The sequence below is a fragment of the Anas platyrhynchos genome, chromosome 18 (assembly GCF_047663525.1).
Source record: "Anas platyrhynchos isolate ZD024472 breed Pekin duck chromosome 18, IASCAAS_PekinDuck_T2T, whole genome shotgun sequence".
NCBI lineage: Eukaryota > Metazoa > Chordata > Aves > Anseriformes > Anatidae > Anas > Anas platyrhynchos.
This window is the reverse complement of record NC_092604.1, coordinates 10,827,517-10,846,985: the sequence shown is the minus strand read 5'-3', so window position 1 is coordinate 10,846,985 and position 19,469 is coordinate 10,827,517. Positions and strand designations below refer to the sequence as shown.

Genomic DNA, 19,469 nt, shown 5'->3' with positions numbered 1-19,469 from the left:
GGGCGGCGGGGGGGGGAGCTGTCAGGAGCCGGCCAATGGGAGGCCGCCCCGCCTTTCGCCCCGCCCTCCGCTCTCCGCCGCAGCCTGAGGCCGGGCTGGAAGGGAAGCGTGGCGATTGGCTCGCCGGAGGGCCGGGCTGCGCTCTGATTGGTTGAGAGGGGGGGTGAGGGGGCGGGGCTTCGGGCAGGGTAGGCTGCGGCGCGGGGGAAGGAGACGCTGCCCTTCCGCGGCCATGGCGCGCGGCGGCGGCGGGAACGGGGCGCGCAGGGGGGCAGCGCGCGGCCACCCCCCGTCCCCCCCCCCCCCGCGGTGAGTGGTGCGGCCCGGGCGGGAGGGGGCTGGGTAGGGAGGGAGGGGGCTGGGCAGGGAGGGAGGGGGCTGGGCCGTACCACTGCGCTGCCGGGGGGGGAGGAGGGGGATGGGGTATGGGGTAAGGGGGCTGCTGCAGGGGGTTTAAAGGGGTTTAAGGGGGTTTGAGGGGGTTGGGGCAGGGTTTAGGGGGGTGCTGCAGGGATGCAGGGGGTTTAAAGGGGGTTTAAGGGGGGTGCTGCAGGGGTACAAGGGGGTTAAAGGGGTTTAAAGGGGTTTTGGTATGGGGTAGGGGGGTGGTGCAGAGGGTTTAAAGGGGTTTAAGGGGGGTTGAAAGGGCTTGGTGCAGGGTTTAGGGGGGTGCTGCAGGGGTGCAGGGGGTTTAAAGGGGTTTAAGGGGGGTGCTGCAGGGATACAAAGGGGTTAAAGGGGTTGGGGTATGGGGTAAGGGGGATGCTGCAGGGGGTTTGAGGGGGTTTAGGGGGGTTGGGGTAGGGTTTAGGGGGGTGCTGTAGGGATGTGGGGGGTTTAAAGGGGTTGGTGTATGGGGTTAGGGGGCTGCTGCAGGGGTGCAGTGTTTTAGGGAGCTACTGCAGTGGTTCAGGCAGCTCGGGGAGCCCCGCTTGCAGAGCCCCAGCACGCTGCGGTGCTGCTATGGGGCACCCCATTGGGATCCCAGAGCCTCACGGGGTGCAGGGCATTGCTCAATGCTTCCACGTCCCCATGGGGTGCCCCTAGAAGCCGGGCTGAGCAGGGCTGTGCTTTCCCCGGGGGTGATTCCCTTGGCGTCTGGCTGCGTGCTCCCCCCGACCCGTCAAGGATAGGAAGCCCCAGGCCTGATGCTGTCCCCAAAATCTCTCGCGCTTTGCTCACCTCCAGCCCAAACTTGCTGCGTTTCACCTTGTCCTGCGAGCCCGGCGCACGTGGCTGCTCCCTGCGGGTGCTGCTGCTGGGAGACCGCTGCCAAACGCGGCTCCCGAGCGGGGCTGCGGGGTGCCAGGTCGCTGTGAGCGATGCGTGGGCTCTGGATTATGGGATGGGTTCGTCTGCTTGGTGTGCAGAGACACCGGAGCCCCGCAGGCTGGAGCACGGCTCCGTGCTGCAGCAGAAGAATCTCGCTGCGAAGCTGGGCTAGCAGGGAGAGCAGGGCCGAAGCGTTCAGAACTTTGTTTGGCGTTTAAAAGATGCCTCCCGCGTTGCAGTGCCTTCTTCTGGAGCTCTGTCCTTGACGTGAAGCGCGTCCCCGCTGGCCAGCAGAGCGCTGTGTAAACTCTGGCAGCTTTGAAGCCTCTCAGGGAAGTAGCTTTCGGTTGGGAGCTCGTGAGCAGAGCTTTGCTGCAGCCACAGAAATTGAGGGGCAGCAGGGTTTTATCTATTTATATATATTTTTTTATACGTGGGTTGACAAAAAGTCCCTCCGGCCGTGTGCAGCCAGTTCTGGGGCATGTGGAAATCTCTGGCACGGTTGCAGCTATTGAGTGCAAGGATGGCGCTGCTGCTTTAGAGCAGTTTGGGAATCTGCCCCTGAGCTTAGGAGAAGCAAGAATTGTTGCTGCTGGGGAGGAGATGCTTTAAATCTCCTGGCTCTAGCAGCGTTGCTGCTCTGAGCGAGCTGGCGTGCTGTTTGTGAAGGGCAGCACGAGGAGGGGTGGGTTGTGTGTACCCTTCACCGGCCTCATTTTTTCCCCTCTTCCTTCAGGAGGATTGCTGCACGAAGGCTGACCTCAGGGCTCTGAGCCCGATGGCGGAGGGAAGCTGCATTTCCCCGTGAGCTCAACCCACCGGTGCCCTTCCCACCTGTGGCTCCCGGAGGCGCTGAGGTCCTGGCTCAGCCATGGCATTCCGAAGGACCGAGGGCATGTCCATCATCCAGGCCTTGGCAATGACCGTGGCAGAGATCCCCGTGTTCGTTTACACGACGTTTGGGCAGGTACAGCGAGCAGGAAAGGCTTTCCTAGGTGGTTCCTTGGGTTTTCTCTCCGAGGGCTGTCTGCAGAGAAAGAACCTGCGTTAGCTGAGTCTTTGCAGAGGCACGAGGGGGTGGTGCTGGGGGGGATGTGGCAGCTTGGAAGAGTTGCTGAGAGGCCCGGGATGTGGGGATGGATGTGGAGTAGGGAGAGGAGGGTTTCCCGCATCCCTCTGTGACCTTTCCCTTTTTCAAAAGCACAAAAAAAAGTAAAATAATATATATATTAAAATCATTAATATATTTCCTGCTTGTATTAACGCAACGCTTGGAGCAATACAGCTCAGATACACATCAGGGTTCTGGAGCTCAATTCGGGTATCTCAGAGCTCATCTGCTGTGGGGTGCATGCAAACCTTGCAGCACGCTTTGATGAGAACCAAGACCAAATTCTCCAGGTTTGATCCGTGCTCCGCAGTTTCCCTGCTGTGAAGTCGTGTAGCAGACAACGGGAGCTGTGCTGTGGCTGGGAGGGGGAGCGCCAGGAAATGTTTCAGCTTACCTGATTTTTTTTTTACAACTGCTTAGAAGGAAAACGGGCGGCGGAATTGGTTCTTCATTGTTGCTCTTTCATATCTTTTGTGTTTAAAGTCTGTCTTCTCTCAGCTGCGGCTCTCCCCAGGCCTGCGTAAGGTGCTGTTCGCGACAGCTCTCGGGACGGTTGCGTTGGCTCTTGCAGCTCATCAGCTGAAACGGCGTCGGCGTCGAAAGAAGCAGATTGCTCCAGACAAGTGTGGCTTCAAGCCCGGAGGCATCACGGTGCCCATCCTGCCGACCAGAAGGGTCTCGTCCGTGAAGAAAGGTTGGTCTTGTGAAAAGGGAGAGGCCCCCAAGCCCTGTAGCGAGGAGAACGTTGTTAAAAGAGCATCCAAAGAAAGAGAAAGGTGGCAGTGGGACCAGGGGACGTTCCCAGCGAGTGGGCGGGGAGGAAAGCAAAACAATTAGCGCAGTGCCTTGATGAGGAGTGGGGTTATTGACCTGCAGCACCGTGCCGAGGTCACTGGAGGAACGGGAGAGACCCTGAGCTCAAAGCCTTTGTGTGTGGGGAGGTTTTTACGAGCCCCAAGGCTTGTAGCTCCCATCCCCCTGCCCCAGGAGGAGCGTGGAACTGTTTCGTCACCCTGCCCAGATGATAACAGCCTGGGGCACGCCGTGACCTGGCTGCGTATTGATCGTGGCTGCTGCGTGCTGCCAGGGTGGAGGGCGGAGGGGAGGGTGGCCTTTGGCCAAGCTTTGGGGTCAGCAGCGTCCGTCCCACGCTGCTGGGGCTCCTGGACCTTGGGCAGCTTCACCTGCTCGTATGGATTTTGGGGTGTGATTGACCCAGCTCCTCGGCACAGCACTGGGGGAGTGTTCCATCCTGTTCCATCCACAGCAGTGAATGAATATTCAATCCTCAGCCTCAGGCCCCCGCTGATACCGGGTTTTTAATGTCTGAGAGCAAAACAGAGCATGGAGGAGATCTGTGACTCATTCCTAGGTATCGGATGCTGCTTTGCCTAGCTGCAGTCACACCTGACAGGGTGCTCTTCCCCTCCTTCTTCACAGCTGCAGTGAAACTGTTTTGCTTTGTATCAGGTTTTCCTGTGACTGCTGTAGTTTCTTACCTGGACCACACTTTTTTTGTAGCCTGCAGGGACCTCACAGCCAACAGGTCTTGCTGTCTCCATCTGTCATCCATTCAGAGGCCAGCACGGCTAAAACCCTGTTTTTGTGTGACCTTCCCACCCGCAGGGTACTCCAGCAAGAGAGTCCAGAGTCCCGGCAGCAAGAGCAATGACACGCTCAGCGGGATATCGTCCATCGAGCCCAGCAAACATTCCAGTTCCTCCCACAGCCTCGCCTCGGTAAGGGTCTGCCAGGTGGGCTGGGAGCAGACGAGGTGTGGTGTAACTGGAGGGCAGGCTCTGATAAAACTGAACAGCGATGGTCTGGAGCTGTCTGGGGCAGGCGTGCACCTGAAATCGGAGCATCCCGAGGTCTATCCGGTGTTTTCGGCCACTGAGGGGCTGGTGTGGGATGTGGCTGTGATTCCTCGGGGCTCTCCGTGCCCCCCTCAGGTGTGAGGTTGGGCTGTGGCTGGGTCCTGCAGCAACGGGGAGCTCGTTGGCTTCCCCCTGTGGTGGAGGTTTGGGTGGTCCAGCAGCCCTCCTGCCTCTATGCAGGCTGCTCACGGCTTGTTTGGCTCTTTGAACCAAGTGAACTGCCAAAACCAGGTATTTTTGTTAATGAAACAGTGCAGGGTGAGCACACAGCCCAGCAGTTCTGCCACCTCCCAAGCACAGAATACAGGTAATTCAGGCTGTACCAAGCAGAAGCCCTCGCTGCTCATATCCACTTTTCTTGACAGACCAGAGGCAGAAGCGCCAGGGAGTGTTTTTGCCCTCAAGGCCTGTTTTACATCCCCAGTGCTCAAAGCTCCTGCTGGAACAGCAGCTTCCTCCACCACAACATCCCACAAAACCCCTCTTGGTGTCTAGTTAGCAGGAAGGGGGAAAAATCCCCCCTTGGAAGGCATCACTTGATTTTAGCGTGCTGGGACGATTCAAGCAGCAGAAAGTTGCCAAAAAAAAAAAGCCCTGCGCTGGTCAAAGTGTGCCTCCAGCAGGCGGCAGTGCTGACACAGCGCTGGGCGTGCAGCCTGCCCCAGTATTCCCCTGGGGTTACTGGTTGCGATGGGAGGTGCAGACCCTGCTGTGTCCATTCCCGCTCCCAGCCCACTGTGGGAAAGGAGAAGCCGCAGGGTTTGTGCTGCTGAGGGCTGGTGCGCTTGAGATAAGCTGCCTACGTTCCTTTTTCCACTGTTGGGGATCGTATCCACGCAGAGAAAGCTGCTCCTGTATCCCCTTTACTGCGTGGGAAGGGAGCTGCTGCCACCTTGTCCTCGTTGCTGTTGTTATTTGATGGGAAAACGGCACAAAACAGCCTTCACGCAGCTGCAGGCTCTCCCTGATGCCCTGTCTGGCTTCCCGAGCGTTGTCACCTAGTAAATAAGTCAGCAGCAGAGGGTTACTGGTTTGCAGGCCTGGATCTCAGTGTGATTTATTGCCCTGCCACGGAGATGAGGCAGGGCAAGAGCTCATCCCCCAGCCACTTACTGTAGCTTCTTCTCTAGCGTCAGTCTCCCATTTGGGCACCTTTCTCAAAGCTGTATGGAAAAATTATGAAACGCTGCTCACTGGCAGTGCCCGAGCCCAGCACTTTAGTGTCAGACCTGAGAAGACATCGTGCACTAGGGCGAAATTTGAGAAAGCTGGCCACTTGCACCGTGCGTCTGGGTGTTCAGCCCTCCTGTGAGGAGGTTTGGTTACAAAACAAACTGGAATTTCCCTTGGCCAAAGTCCTCAGCTGTATTTTTGCTGATAAACTGCTCCTTTTTTTAATTTTTTTTTTGTGGTTGCTACCCCAGCTTCCAATGTTATTCCGTGCAGAAGGCTGGGGCTGACGTGCCAGCTGCACCCAACCCCTGGTGCTGTTGCAGCGGTGCCGTGGAGCTTTCTCAGGCTGTCTCCTCCACCAGTGCTGTCCTGCTCAGGCTCCCAGTTGCACACCTCGCAGTTTCCTGAGGAAGCTTCGATGTAAATTGGTGGGGAAGGTGTTTTTTTGGTGCCGGGTGGGGAAGGGCAACACTCCTCACCTTGCAGCTCTGCGCAGTTGGCAGCGTGGTGTGAAACGAAGTGGGAGGCGGGTGGTACCTGCTGATCCCTTCCCCTTCCAAGGCAAGGGGTTTCACCTCCCCAAGGCAATCGGCATTTCAACGGGCGTTTGTTGCTCTGCTCCCTTCCCTCAGATGGTAGCAGTGAACTCTTCGAGTCCAACACCAGCAGCAGCAGGGACGTGGGAGGCCCAGGCAATGGGGGATGCCGGAGCCGGGGGTGATTCCAGCGCAGAGAGCCTCTACGTGCAAGGTAAACGAGCACGAGGGGAGCATCAGCGGGTCGGGGTTGGCACTGCAAGAACAAATACACAGCATGAAGTTACACAGAGCATCACCAGCACCGTGTGGCTGCACCTTTGTGCTCTCCAAGGCAGCTCTCTTCTGTCCTCTCCTTGATCCCAGTCACTCGGTAGTTAACAAGAACTTAAAGAAACTTTTATTCCTTCTCAGTGAACAATTTGCTTCCCAATTCCTACTCGCTGAGCGTCAGGTTCATCTGCTGTGGAGAACGGCACCTTGAAAATACCACGGCGGATATTTTAATGAGTTTGGGGATGTTCTTGGTAACTTCTATTGAAAATAAAACTGTCTTTTAAAGGGCAAGGATTCTTTCTCCTGGGGAGAAGATTCCCTCTTCGCTGGGTTACCTGAGCGAGCAGGCTCTTGCTGCATGGCTTTGTACCTACGTGGCCTGAGGATCTGAGCTTGTTTGGTTGCATTGCCAGGCATGGAGCTGTTCGAGGAGGCCCTGCAGAAGTGGGAGCAGGCGCTGACCATCCGGCAGCGGGACAGCGCTAGCACGAGCACCCCCGTGCCCTGGGACGGCAAGAAACACCAGGACACCTTGTCTGAGAGCATCGCAGAGGTAGGTCCCTGCCTTTCCCTCTTGTGTTTGGCAGCTGGGGAACATGCTGGAAGGCCAGCCAGGCTGCTAGGAGGAGTCACTGCAGGGCAGTAGAAGAAGAGCAAAGCAAGGGCAGAGCTGGGTTAGACGATGTTTAAGAGCTGTCTATATTCTTGGCTTCCTTATGTAGCCTGAGTGGGCGAATTCTTAATTTTTCTTCTTTTTTCTCTTTCTAATAAGTCTCTCCCCCTCATTCTTCAGCTTTCTGCCCACCTTCCAGATCATGTCAGTCACTGTCGTGCAAGTTCTCGAGCAGTAGAGGCTGCAGCAGGAAAAGGCTGCAACAAACACAGCACCTGAGAGGAGGGAAGAAGGAGCTTTTTGCCTGGCACTGTTGTGCCTGTATCTCTTTAACGTGTTAAACGTGGAGATCGTGGTAGTCCCTAGGACTTCCTAGGGAGCTGAGCAGAAGCAGGACCAGCTGCCTGTGTTAATCACTAAAGCCAAGTGGTAACTTGGTGGGAGCTCGGTCCTGGTGTAGTCTGTGTATGGCTTTTTGTGGTGGATAACTTACCCAAATCAAATCTGGATTCTCTCCTTGCTGTCTCCTCCTGAACTGTCCTATGGTGTTTCTGCAACTGACTCAAAGAGTTGATTCATTATCCAAATAGATTTTGTGCTTCTTGTTAATGCTTCTATCTACTGGGTGAGATACTCATGCAGACACAGGGGCATGAAGGCAAGATGCTGTGTAAGTCTTACTTTTCTCCTCCTTTTTGTCTATCTACTCGTGCTTACAGCAAACTTTGCTTATGCCCAGCACCTTAACCCAAGGACTCTTACTCTGTTATCCAGTTCTGGATACTCTGCTGTTTTCAACACGGCTTTTCTGATGCGGTTCCCTCTTGAAATTAGGCTAAAGTCACAAGTCAGGAGAATTAAGTGATCTATAAAGACACCTGTTTTTCTGGATGGCAGGTTAAAGTTCTTTCTTCCACTTTTTTTTTTTTTTTTTTTAAATAATGAAAATGAAATAGTGAAGCTAAAAATGCCGGAGGGTTTGAATTAGGCTGTCTAGCAGCTTTCCTTCCCTTGCGTTATTAGCTGTATCGTAGGATTAAGTTCTCTTTCACCATTTAATCTGCAAACTGTAAATCCTATTTGACTGAAATTTCCTCCCGTGTTTGTGCTGTCAGTCTGTCCCTGCCAGCTGACTAATTAAGCGTGCCATTTATGTCTGTTCAAGGAGGAGTCCCAGAAAAGGGAGTTTGCAGAGAAGTTGGAGTCCCTCTTGCATCGAGCCTACCACCTCCAGGAAGAGTTTGGGTCTTCGCTTCCCTCGGACAGCATGCTGCTGGATCTGGGTGAGCCGGCAGCTTCCTTTCCATGCTTTTGTCTCTTTTCATCAGCCAGGCGATGAAGCGGTGACAGCGCTTTTTGGGGGGTGGGTGGCTGGAATAGAAACCACGGTGGCTCTGAGGACTGGTGGTCTGTAACCTCCAACACATGCAGCTCCTTTCCCACCTCCAGAGAAGACCTTAATGCTGCCGCTGGCGGATGGGTCGTTACGGCTTCGGACGGACGATGAGGACAGCTCCATTTCCGAGGACTCCTTCTTCTCTGCAGCAGAGGTGACTTCAGTTTCAGTGGAGCATAGCAGGTCAACTGCTTGGAGGGGAGCCACAAAGACAGCAGGGTTAAACACATCTTAGTAGAGGAAGATGATAAAACGAGGAGCTGGGTGGATATTAGGAAAAGGTTTTTCATGAGGGGCACGGTGCAGCCCTCCCCGGGAAGGTCAGGGGATCTCATTCCTTGGAGGCTTTCAGGACTTCCCAGAACAAACCACATCTGACCTGATCTAGTGTGGGCACCAGTCCGACTCCAAGTGTGACTCCAAGTCCTCTCCAACCAACACTTACTTGTCGTTTTCCCATCTACTAAAGAAAACATGCCACAACAGCTAGGAAAATACTGTAAATCTAATGTAACGTGGCTTGGTTGGGGAATTTTAGGGGATATTGAGCTGTCAGAGCTGAGGCAGCTTTGAAACTGGTGGAAAAAGAATTATCTTTGCATGAAATAATTGGCACTAACAAAGTTTCCCAGCTGAAGAAGGTACATCGTGCTTGTGTGCAGTCTCTGGGTATTTGCAGGTATCAGAGATCACTTTTTTTTTTTTCTCGTGTCTCTTGCCACCTTTACAGCTCTTTGACTCCCTTCACTTTGAGGAGATACCCTTCCATCTCTCGAAGCCAGTGGCGGCCTATGAAGAAGCTCTGCAGCTAGTGAAAGAAGGGAAGGTTGCGTGCCGGACGCTGAGGTGAGTGCCACCGGGAGTCACGGGTCCTGGTGTCACGGCCCCTTTGATTGTGACCGTCTCATTTGCTTTTGAGCAGCCCTATAACCAGAATAACCCTTTGGGGCAGGAAGCTTTTAGTATTTTTCCTGCTTGTTTGGACTTCCCAGGGAACGATCCCTAAATTTTTTTTGGACACATGGTAAGAAAGCGTAATTATCTCAGGAAATTAGCGAGGAGAAGTGGAACTGTTCTTCGTGGCTGGCTTGTGCAGTCCTGTGCTCTAACAGCCGTAGTAGGGGTGCTGTGGTCCTCCATGGAGCTCTACAAAGGGAACGCAGTTGTTACTTTCTCCTAGGCAGAGACTGGGATATTTTTTTAGAGGAGCATTTTTGTTAGGATCACGGATGCCAGGAGAACTGACGTTTATGCAGTCCTTCCCCTCTCCTTCTCTAGGACAGAGCTCCTCGGCTGCTACAGTGACCAGGATTTCCTTGCCAAGCTGCACTGCGTCAGGCAGGCCTTCCAGGTGAGGATGTCTCAGTGAGTGGGTTGGGGCTGGCCTTCCTTGTGGCTCCTGCACTCCCATGGCACGTTTCTGGCAGCGTGTTTCAAGCAGGAACGAAGTCTTTGCCCCTCTAGAGCAAGTAAAAGCTGAAACAGCTCAAGCTCCCCTTGCTTAACTTTCGTAATCCTGTCTTGATCTGGGGGGAAGAGCATCCCCTGGCCCCTGTGGCCAGCTTTGGTGGTGTTTACCTGGCCATGTTGCTGCTTTAGTTCCGGGAAGTGAACGTTTGGGAAGTCCAGAGCTGCCCAGAAGCTGCCACCGCCGCTCACGGAGCCTTCTGTTCCCTTTGCAGGAGCTGCTGGAGGATGAAAGCAATCAGCTGTTTTTTGGGGAGGTTGGGAAGCAAATGGTGATAGGACTGATGACAAAGGCTGAAAAGGTAGGGAGCTTGGTGGTGTTTCAGTTGTGTCTTGTGAATGCGTGGATGCTCACTGCTCCATCCCAGCCCACAATTTGCCTAGTGTGCTGAAAGGAGAAAGCTTCATCTGTATGCTGGTGGTCATCGGGAGAAACAAAATGCCTGTTTTTAGCGTTGTTTAACCAAATTCTATTGGAAGAGGCTCTCTGCAGCGCCTGAACACAGTTTGACACTCGTGTTACAGAGAGAGCAGAGGTTACAGAATGCACCAGAGGAATCAGAACGCACCATCAAGAAACACAGGAAAGGGAAATGATAACGAAACCTTTGCCATCAACCACATACCCCTGCTCAGCTCACTGCCTTAGCCGCTGGTTACCCCCTAAAAAGGGAGAGTCACTTCCCAGTCTCTTCCTGGACTTGGTTTGAGTACGGGTGTCTCTACCCTAAGTGTTTAAGTCCCAGCCTGGGGCATCTCTGCCTCCCAGAAATAAACCTCTTTCTGCACAAAGCATACGGGTGTTGCACGTGTTGATGTTTTAGCTCAAAACAGTGCTCAGCCTTTGGGGTAACGTGCCTGCAGCTGCTTTACCTTCTGAAGTGTTTTGTTTCTCTTGTTCTTCCAGAATCCCAAAGCTTTTCTGGAAAGCTACGAGGAGATGCTGCACTACGCGCTGAAGCCAGAGACCTGGCCAACCACCCAGCAGGAGCTGGAGGGAAGAGGGGTCGGTAAAGGCTTTCTCTCTAAAAGTTAGAGACGAGCTGGAGGATGATGGCTGTGGGGGAACAGCCCGGGACTGAAAGAACTGCTGAAAATGGGATTATTTTGGAAGCGTATGTTGTGAAGGAGGGCAAGGGGAAAACTGGCTGGCGGGGGGTTAAATTCATGGCACACTTTCAGCAATGTCAGCACCATTGTGTTGAAAAAACAAAACAAAAAGAAAAACAAAACAATCGAAACCCAAACATCTCTTTGTAGAGGGCACAAACTGATGTCTGTAGCTCTGTAGGGTTTGCTTGCCCTTTTGACTGGGCTTTTTCTGGGCTCAGGATCAGCGAGCCTGTTGTCCTGCCCCTCTCTGGGATCAGGCCAGTGAACCGAATGAACCCAGCTCAGTCCTGTGTTGGTGGCAAAACTCAGCTCATTATGCTTTGTTACTTCAAAGTTGCTTTTGTTTTAAAGCCCGTTCCCTTCCCACGCTGTTCCGCTCTCTGACAGGTGGTGTGCATGAGCTTCTTTGATATCGTGCTGGACTTTATCCTCATGGATGCTTTCGAGGACCTGGAGAATCCGCCCTCCTCCGTGCTGGCTGTGCTGCGCAACCGCTGGCTGTCGGACAGCTTTAAGGAGACGGTGAGTTACCTGCTGCGAGCTCAGGCTGCCACAGCTAGGGAAAAGCTGGCCTTGCTCAGCTGCATCTTCTCTCTGGAAATGCCACCCTTTCCTGAAACTCTAAGCAACAGCCTTCTGGCACACGTAAATCGTTTAGAGGAAACCTTGCCTTCTTTTGAAGGCATCTGGCTGCTCCGATAAACCGCTGTCTGCAGCGGCTGTTAGCAGTGATGGCGTGGAGATGTTAAAGGATGACAGCGGAAATGATGAGTAAGGACGGGAGGATCAAAATGTAGGGAGAGACATGGGTGATGTCTGCTTCCAGCTGCTCGGTCCTTCTGGGGGCACCTCAGCAGACGCTGAGGCTCAAATAGCAGCGCTTTCCTCTGGTCCTGGCCACCAACTGGACGTAGGACATGAGTTTTGTAGACAGGAGATGGCTGGGAGGCACCTTCCACCAGCTGTCTGCGTTCTGGGGCATTTGGCAGCTGTGCCAGATCGTGTTAGCAATCCTCAAAAACACTTCTGCTTGTCTGCAGTGGACAAATCGCCCTCCAGTTCACGCAGATTTTCTAACTCACTTCAGTTGTTGGCACAAGAGGGCCTGCTTTGGTATTTTGGGGATGTGTTGGTAAACTGGTTTCTTCTGGGAAGTAATCCCAGCGAGTGATGGTCTCTCTCTCTCTCTTAATTGTAGGCCCTGGCAACTGCCTGTTGGTCGGTTCTGAAAGCAAAAAGAAGGCTTCTGATGGTAAGCCAAATGGATCAAAAGGGAAAGAATCTGAAACTTTTGAAGCTGAAAAGCTATCACCTACATCTTGGTGAAATACAAAATAAAATTTAGTGGTATAAGAATGAACTGAGCTGCATCCCCTCTGATGCTCTGGGGTCCCGCTGCCGTTTCTTTGCTCCGGTGCAATGCCAGTGTTTTACTGCTCTGAGTTTATTCTCACGCATCGTTAATGTGAGGATTTAAAAGCCAGTGTTCCCGGCCATCAGGCATCCTTTATCTTCATTTTTCTCCTGAAAGAGTAGTTTAGAAACATGCAGATAGAAAGCTCCAGTCCTCCTTCACGGACCCTGGACCATAAATGCAGCTCTGCAGGAAGAGCTGTTCTTAGGCAGCTCTTTAGTTACCAAAGCCCAGCGCTTCTTGGCACAGAAGCTGGTAGTTAACACGGAATAAGCTGCTGATTCTGCCTGAGAACTGATTCCTCCCCTCCTTGTGACAGGTACCAGATGGCTTTATCTCTCATTTCTACTCCGTATCGGAGCATGTCAGCCCTGTCCTAGCCTTCGGTTTTCTGGGGCCCAAGCAGCAGCTCTCTGAAGTCTGTGGTTTTTTCAAGGTAAGGTGGTGGCTTTTCTGGACCTGGGCTGTGGGGGAGGCCTGCAGGCTCTCGGCTTCAAGCTGCAGCTGTGTGCTTTTGGCGGCTGGCTTTGACTGACGTGGTATTAAGAAACTTGGCTCGGTACAAAAGCCTTCTAAAAAATCCCTGCTTTTTGAGATGCAGATCACTGAATGCAGATTGACAGAACTCCCAACGTGATTTGCCATGACTGATAGCACGAAGATGTGTGAGAAGATCCATTTTATAAAATATAAATTGATAAATCACTATGGGAAGAGATTAAGGGTGCATATGTTGAGAGAATGCATTGCCCAAGTACACGGTGCTGTAAGGGTTCCATACTCGATCTTAAAGCCTGTGGATAAACCATCAGGGGCTGATGCTGCATTCATTAAATATTTGCATGGATATTGCCATGGACATCAGCACTCAAAATTTCAGGAGCTCTGCTGTCCTGTTCCAGAGGCAAAGGGGAGATAGCCACAGAAGTAATACCCAGCCTGAGGCAGATCTGCTTGGATGCAGACACAAAATTCCTTCTGGGGCTCTGTGCTTGCTGCCGTCCGGGCAGGCGCTGCTGGCAGGACCTTACCGTAAGCCTCCCTCTTCTCTTTGCAGCACCAGATAGTGCAGTACCTGAAGGACATGTTTGATTTTGACAACGTGAGGTACACGACGGTGCAGCTGCTGGCAGAAGACATCTTGCAGCTGTCACGGCGGCGCAGCGAGATCCTCCTGGGGTATCTGGGCACCGAGAGCGCCCCCGAGATGAACGGCACGCTTCCTGGCGAAAACGAGCCTCTGAAGGAGCTCATCTGATGTCAGTCAGGAGGAAAACGGTTTTGTACAAGGACTCTTTTCCTCCCGGAGTTGGATAAAACGACCTGCAGTGTTCAGTGGTGGCCACGAGACTATCTCAACACGCAGCAACCTGGTGGGACCTTCTGCTTTCTGTAGCCAGTACTGTTTGCTGGGATGGATCCAGGACCACTTGCCAGCTTATGGTTTGAATTTCTTCTTTGTTCCACCCTCCTTTTTATTATTATTTTTAATGTGTCATAACCCACGAACCGTCTGGGCTGAGATTTTTGCCCAAATATCATGAAAAGGGCAACGTACGTACCTGTGCTGCCTGCGTGTTACCTGGCAGATAGCTGATCCCTGCTGTTCGTGACTGTGTGGGGTGCAGGAACATCACTGGTAAATTCTCCACTTGACCCGTAGCTTCTCAAGGTTTCTTCTGCTTTGGGATTTTTATTATCACTATTTCTCTGCTGTATTTCCACTGACATTACTGCTGATTTTACTTTACATATTTTAGCACATGCAATGTGACAAGCAAGGATTTTTTTTTTTATTTTTTATTTTTTCCCAGGGAGGAAGAAATAGTTCTGTAAAGCACTGAAGTAAAATGCAGACCTTTGTAAGCAGTCTGAAGCTCCGAGGAAGTTGGTCTGTTCCCTCTGTGTGGCTGTTCACAGGCCAGGTGACTCGCTCTGTGCTGCGGTCATCTTTCCTTAGGAGATTGCTGAGGTCTACGTTTGCCCTTAAGGCAAGCTGGCAGGAGGAGGGGGAGGATTTGCATCCTGCCTGTGTGTGCACAAAGTCTCTAACATCCCTCCAAGTGCCTTGCCGTATTTCAGAATTTGCCAGTAGTTTTCACTGGGTGAAGTGCAGGGTGTGAAGTGCACAAGCAGAGGGAACTGGTGTCGAAGTGGTGCTCTGTGGTGCTCCTTCCTATTACGCACAAGGCAGACATGTACAGCTGGATGGGATGTACAGGAGATGGTGCCCAGGTAGCTGGGGAACTGGGATCAAGCTGCTAGAGAGGAAAAACTCTTTTATTTATTGTGTTTATCCTGAGAAACATAATACAGTTTTGGTTATATAGCAAATGCATGTGCACCTATGTCCTCGTAGTGCTGAGATGGGCTCTTCTCACACCGTGTGTGCTGAGGTGCAGCTGGCTCCTGAAGTCTGCCCGCTTTGGACCGTGTGCTGAAGTGGATACCAGCAGCATTTGAGTGTGGACTTGGAAGCCCTGGCTTTTGTGCAAAGCTTGCAGAGATTTTCCGAGTCCTCTGTGATTGTAATGCCTCAGAGGCTGTGCCCTCTGCCTTCGTGTCCTTTCTCTTGTTTGAGCCCACACAAGGCTCCAAACCCCAGGCTCAGAACGAGGAGAAAATGGGGACTTGCACAAAAACATGGGCTATGCTGGTTTTCTCCAGATTGACTTGTTATCCCTTGTGCTGTCCCAGACAGAAAGCACAAATCTTGCCCAGCCCTATCTTTGCAAGGGGCAAAAAAAAAAAAAAAAAGAACCTGGAGTTTCCACAGGAGTGGAAAAATCAGTGCATGCATTTGGAGAATAGTTTTCTTCTTCCTTCCTCTTCGGATGCCTAACGTGGATTCCGCTGGTAAAAGCGGGAAGGAAGCAAGCAGGGAAAGAGTAAACAAGAGGATGTAAAAGGAGTAAATAATGCTCCTGGGATGCTTGCGAGAGGGCAAGCACACAGCACGTAACAGCTGCTCTGTAAGCACATCCGACCAATGTGTCTTATGCTGATGACCAGGTTTAATGCAATAAACAAGGCGACGTCGAGGCAGAAGTGAGGAGCAGCTGAGCTGAGCGAGGCTGCATGAAATAAATTGTTATGGGAAGGATTTAAGAGAGCAACTGGAACTAGGAAAGGTCTCTGAGGTGTCTGGCTTCTGGCAGCATGTAGTGAGAGAGGAAACGGAGGATGTTGTGTAAGCGTGGCACACCTGTGTAAACTGTGATGTGAAAGTATGCTCAATTCTGGAAGCAAGTTGCTTTGCCAAAAGTATTTCATAGCGCTCTGTGCTCTCGTATGGCAGGTTTATTAGGAAGAGAAACTTCAGCAGCTTTGTACAGTGGTTAAAAAAGATGCTAAAATGTGAAGATTGATGTAACAAGGTGGGTTGTAATTCTAAACAATCAGTGCTGTTCACTTCAGAGTTTTAGTGTTGTTTTATGTGTATTTATTTAGTGCTTTGGGTGTCTTCAGGCCTCGGTGCTTGGGGCCGCCTGCCCTCTGTGTATGCACGAGGGCGGTGACGGCTGCCCCCGGTCTTTTTGCATCCTCACAGGAGAGGACACTGGAACAGGGTCCTCGTGAAGCAAATGCTAACGTGCATTGTAGCTTTTTAAATTAAAACTGTAAATTCCTAATCAATGACATGGAAGACAGTTGTACTGCAGTTTTATTCTTTCCCTCAGCCCTTATTCCACGTGGGCTGTACGGCCCTTCCAGTGAAGGTAAAGGTGGATGTTCCCCAAGGACATCTGCAGCTTCTTGTAGCCCCTTCCACCCACCGTGACTGACTTGTTCCTGCACAAGCCACCGATGTCTGCGGAGACGAACTGACTTGCTATTTCCTGGGGACAAGGTTAAACTTCTCTGCGCTGCCCATTCCTGTTCCATTACTGCGCTTTCTCCCTCCCCAATCCCCACTGTGACTTGAGAGGAAAAGCAAAAGGAAGATCCTTGCAGCCTCTAGAGGGGATCATGGAGATCAGTGGGTTCAGAGGAGGTATTCCTGTGCCAGCAGCTCTCTGACCTTACAGGCATTGGTCTGTCTCCAGCTGCATTCAGCTCCTTTTGGATGTGAACCTGAGCAGGGGTTTGGGCTGCTCCCACTCATCTCTTCCAGAGCCGTGCTTGGCTGAAAGCGGCAACCAACTCATCTGCTTTGCAGGGCAGAGTAAAAGGCTAGGACTTAGGAACTGTTTCCCCTCCAGCTTAGTAAGGGGACACTTGAAAATCTTTTTTTTCCCCTCACATTTTGTGCTTAACAAAGGAAGTGCTTGAGTATTAGCAGCAGATGAGATGTATTTGGATAGATCTCAAGAGAGAAGATATTTGCCGCTTTTGTAACGAACCCTTATTCTCAAGGGGTTAAATCCTGCTGGGCTGCCACTTGTGAGATTTTAACACTGATGGGGATTTGAGATGGCTTACCAGCTATGAAATAAAACCCTTCACTAGTTTCTGATGCTTAAACAGAACTTCAAATATGCATGACTTTCATTTTTATGTGGAGGATGTTGTAATGAGCTTCAGTAGTGGTTGAAGTACATACTGGGTACGTTAGTATGTATGCAGAGACTACGCCACGTGGCTCTAGGAGGGTCTCTATAATCTTTAAAGCCAAAATATATTAATAAAAAAATATATATGAGGAAAAGTCTGCCTTCTTGTATCTACAAGACCAGCGTGGCTTTGAAAAGCACGACTTGTGCTGTCTTATACAAGGATGTGGGAAAGTAGGATTTTATTTACCCCTCCTCGGTTGAACATTCCTCTGCCATATCAAACTAATGAATGTAAACTTGTGCCTATTCTTTTGTTCTTGATTTCCTAAGGGTGTACAAATCTATTTGTGTTTTGCTTCTTTCTTCATCTTTGCAGCTATTTTATTTTTTTTTACCTCTAACCTTAGGATGTGGGCATTACAAGCAAAATAAAACTTTCCTTCACGACCGTGGGTTTTGTTTTTGAACTTCCTGGTGAAATGTGCTAGCAACTTGGTATTTGGTTTCCAATACAGGCTGCAGCTGTGGTGACACCTCTCATGCTAGAGTGATGCTGTAAAGCAAGGCTCCTTTGTCCTAGGGTCAAAATTTTAAACTTACAGCAAGTAAATGTGAAGGGTTTTGTTGGTATGAGGAGTCTTCCTGGTTCTACAGCAGACAAGTCCTGAGAATAAGCAAGCTATAAACTAAACTAGACAACTCATTGTGCTTTGAGCAGTGGTTGAAAACTCTGGGGTTTTACTCTTTCATATTTTTTTCCCTTGGTGGTTTGACTGTGTTTGGGTGTGGGGTGGGTAGGCTAGCTGGCTGCAATGAACTGATAACAGAAATCCCAGTAAGGAACAGAATCTATTAAACATTGTCCTCGTTCTTATAGTATACTCAGCAGCCTCCCAAACTATGTGAAATAAACACAGAGTAAAGACTGGGCTGATATCAGAGATGCCTATCTGCTGAGCCATGCAGGAAACGCATCTTACTCTTCTGAAACAATTACAGTATGTAAATACTTTCCTTTTCAAATGACACAGAAACCAGATTGAATCAGATTATGTTGTTTGCTTCCACAGTGATTAAAATTTCATCCATACGTTTAAAATAATAATAAAAAAAAAGCTTCAGTTAGCGTTAATGCAAACCTGTCATGAACTGTGATATATGCAAATAAGATGTGCATGAATAGGAAAATTTTTGTCTCGTGCCCCACCCAGAACATTAGTTGAAAGAGTTAAAAAGGAGTTTATCTTGGTTTCCATGGTGTCAGACTGTATACTCATTACATCTCCAGAGCAGCTTTCAGCTTTCTTATGCTGAAGGAGCAGAGCAAAGGCTGCTCCGTGTATTGACACTTTCTTCTTATCTTCAGGAAGGAGTGGGTGAATATAGCAATGAAGCCCACAATTTTCAGTGCTTGTCATGGTACATAGATCAAATGTAATCCACTCTGCCAGCATAACTCTATATTCAACAGCTCAGGAAGGAGGAGACTTACTTAACTTGAATAATGAAAGCAGTAAATCACTCACGCTACCTTATATCACTCTTCTGAAATGAACTGAACCTCTGCAGTAAATATTTTCTCTTTCCCAATAGAAAGACTTTAATGCTATTTTCCTTGAAATGCCAAGAAGAGCGTCAATTTTGGAAAGGCTTTTAAGTTAACTGGCCATAATTGTAATTACCACCTGAAAACTGGTGGATTACAGCCGCAAGAAAAGGTGTGCTTTATCGATTCCGAAATCTTATTTAAGGTGAATACGTTAAGGGACAGAAATCCTAGCGTGCGATATCTTGGCACGCAAAAAGCAAACCCTTGTCCCTTACTTAAGTTTATTACTTCCTGCGCAGCTTCTGCATACTTTTTTTAAAAAGCCTGATTTAATTTTGGTGGTTTACTCTGGAGTTATATTTGCCTTCTAGGGGCTTTTCTGTGTAATCGTGCTTGCGTACGCAGCTTTCGGCGCGCTGTGCTTTGTGTGTTCTGCTTTTTGCTCTGGCTCCCTAGGTAAGTCTTGTGGTCAAATGGGGAAACGTTTATTTAGATTTGGGCTTCAGAGGGGGCATTTGCAATACTCAGAGGTGGGAGGAGTGGAAACAGAACTTATTACCTGAACCAGCTGTCACCGGGCTCCAACAGGACAGACGCAGGACCTGCAGCAGCTGCTTTAGCAGTGAATCTGTGAGGATTTTATTTCACGCTTTAGCTCTGTGCACTGTTCCCCCTTCCTTCCCACCCCCCCCTTCCAGCAGCGCTCTGCTTCAGCCCTTTCCCTCCTGTGAGGGCAGAGCCCTTACCCTCAGCCCGCTGCCCCAGCCCTGTAGAAACGAACCGTTACCTTCCAAAAACTTATCTTTTCCCCACCGCGGAGGGGAGGGCGATTTGATTCGCCCCTTATTTGTTGGCTGCTTCCCGCTGGCAGCGGCGCCTCAGCGCCTCACAGGGCGGCGGCCGCCATCTTGGGCGCCCCCCGAGCCCCTTCCTCAGCCCCCCGCCATCCCCCCAGCGCCGCAGCCCATTGGCTAAGAGCGGGCGGCAACGGCAGCCGCTGATTGGCTAATCTGCATCGCTCCCCTGCCCAATGAGGAAAAGCAACGCGGCCCGCCTTTCTCCCGATTGGCTTCCCTGCTACCTGCGCCCCTCTCCCATTGGCCACCTCCCCTAGTAGCCTATTGGCCCCTCCGCTGCCCGGCTTGGATTTTTAATTGGCTGCCCGCCGCTTGGCCG

General features: G+C 51.1%; 1 protein-coding gene and 1 long non-coding RNA gene across 10 annotated transcripts; one reads left to right on the top strand and one right to left on the bottom strand.

Annotated features, from left to right (window-relative positions):
- Nucleotides 1-1,675: 1,675 nt before the first annotated feature.
- On the bottom strand, nucleotides 1,676-19,442 carry LOC113839622 (uncharacterized). 7 transcript variants are annotated; one of them, XR_002399231.4, is made up of 7 exons: nucleotides 19,081-19,435; nucleotides 18,853-18,921; nucleotides 9,833-9,939; nucleotides 5,374-8,442; nucleotides 3,883-5,258; nucleotides 2,778-3,111; nucleotides 1,676-2,299 (listed from the first exon to the last, which is right to left on the bottom strand). It is a non-coding gene; the product is annotated as an uncharacterized lncRNA (long non-coding RNA). The 7 variants fall into 7 exon arrangements; XR_005269823.2 differs by having other exon boundaries at nucleotides 3,883-7,133; nucleotides 7,352-8,442; nucleotides 19,081-19,433; XR_011803958.1 differs by having other exon boundaries at nucleotides 3,883-7,115; nucleotides 7,352-8,442; nucleotides 19,081-19,433.
- Nucleotides 2,098-17,192, top strand: MIGA2 (mitoguardin 2). 3 transcript variants are annotated; one of them, XM_038188007.2, is made up of 15 exons: nucleotides 2,098-2,239; nucleotides 2,882-3,077; nucleotides 4,010-4,122; nucleotides 6,066-6,183; nucleotides 6,659-6,798; nucleotides 8,024-8,141; nucleotides 8,290-8,408; nucleotides 8,985-9,100; nucleotides 9,533-9,605; nucleotides 9,937-10,023; nucleotides 10,629-10,727; nucleotides 11,222-11,356; nucleotides 12,033-12,086; nucleotides 12,568-12,684; nucleotides 13,306-17,192. In XM_038188007.2, exons 1-15 carry the CDS (start codon nucleotides 2,144-2,146, stop codon nucleotides 13,504-13,506), a joined length of 1,782 nt encoding a protein of 593 aa, XP_038043935.1. In that variant the 5' UTR covers nucleotides 2,098-2,143; the 3' UTR covers nucleotides 13,507-17,192. The 3 variants fall into 3 exon arrangements, with proteins under 3 accessions (XP_038043935.1, XP_005013259.1, XP_038043934.1); XM_005013202.6 differs by having other exon boundaries at nucleotides 2,100-2,239; nucleotides 2,867-3,077; nucleotides 8,308-8,408; XM_038188006.2 differs by having other exon boundaries at nucleotides 2,100-2,239; nucleotides 2,867-3,077.
- Nucleotides 19,443-19,469: the final 27 nt, after the last annotated feature.

Bases quoted from the DNA above. Each gene is read 5' to 3' on its own strand.
- MIGA2 (XM_038188006.2), top strand. From the start codon at position 2,144: ATGGCATTCCGAAGGACCGAGGGCATGTCCATCATCCAGGCCTTGGCA. The intron at 2,240-2,866 runs GTACAGCGAGCA...TTGTGTTTAAAG, and splicing joins TTTACACGACGTTTGGGCAG to TCTGTCTTCTCTCAGCTGCG. The intron at 10,024-10,628 runs GTAGGGAGCTTG...TTGTTCTTCCAG, and splicing joins TGATGACAAAGGCTGAAAAG to AATCCCAAAGCTTTTCTGGA.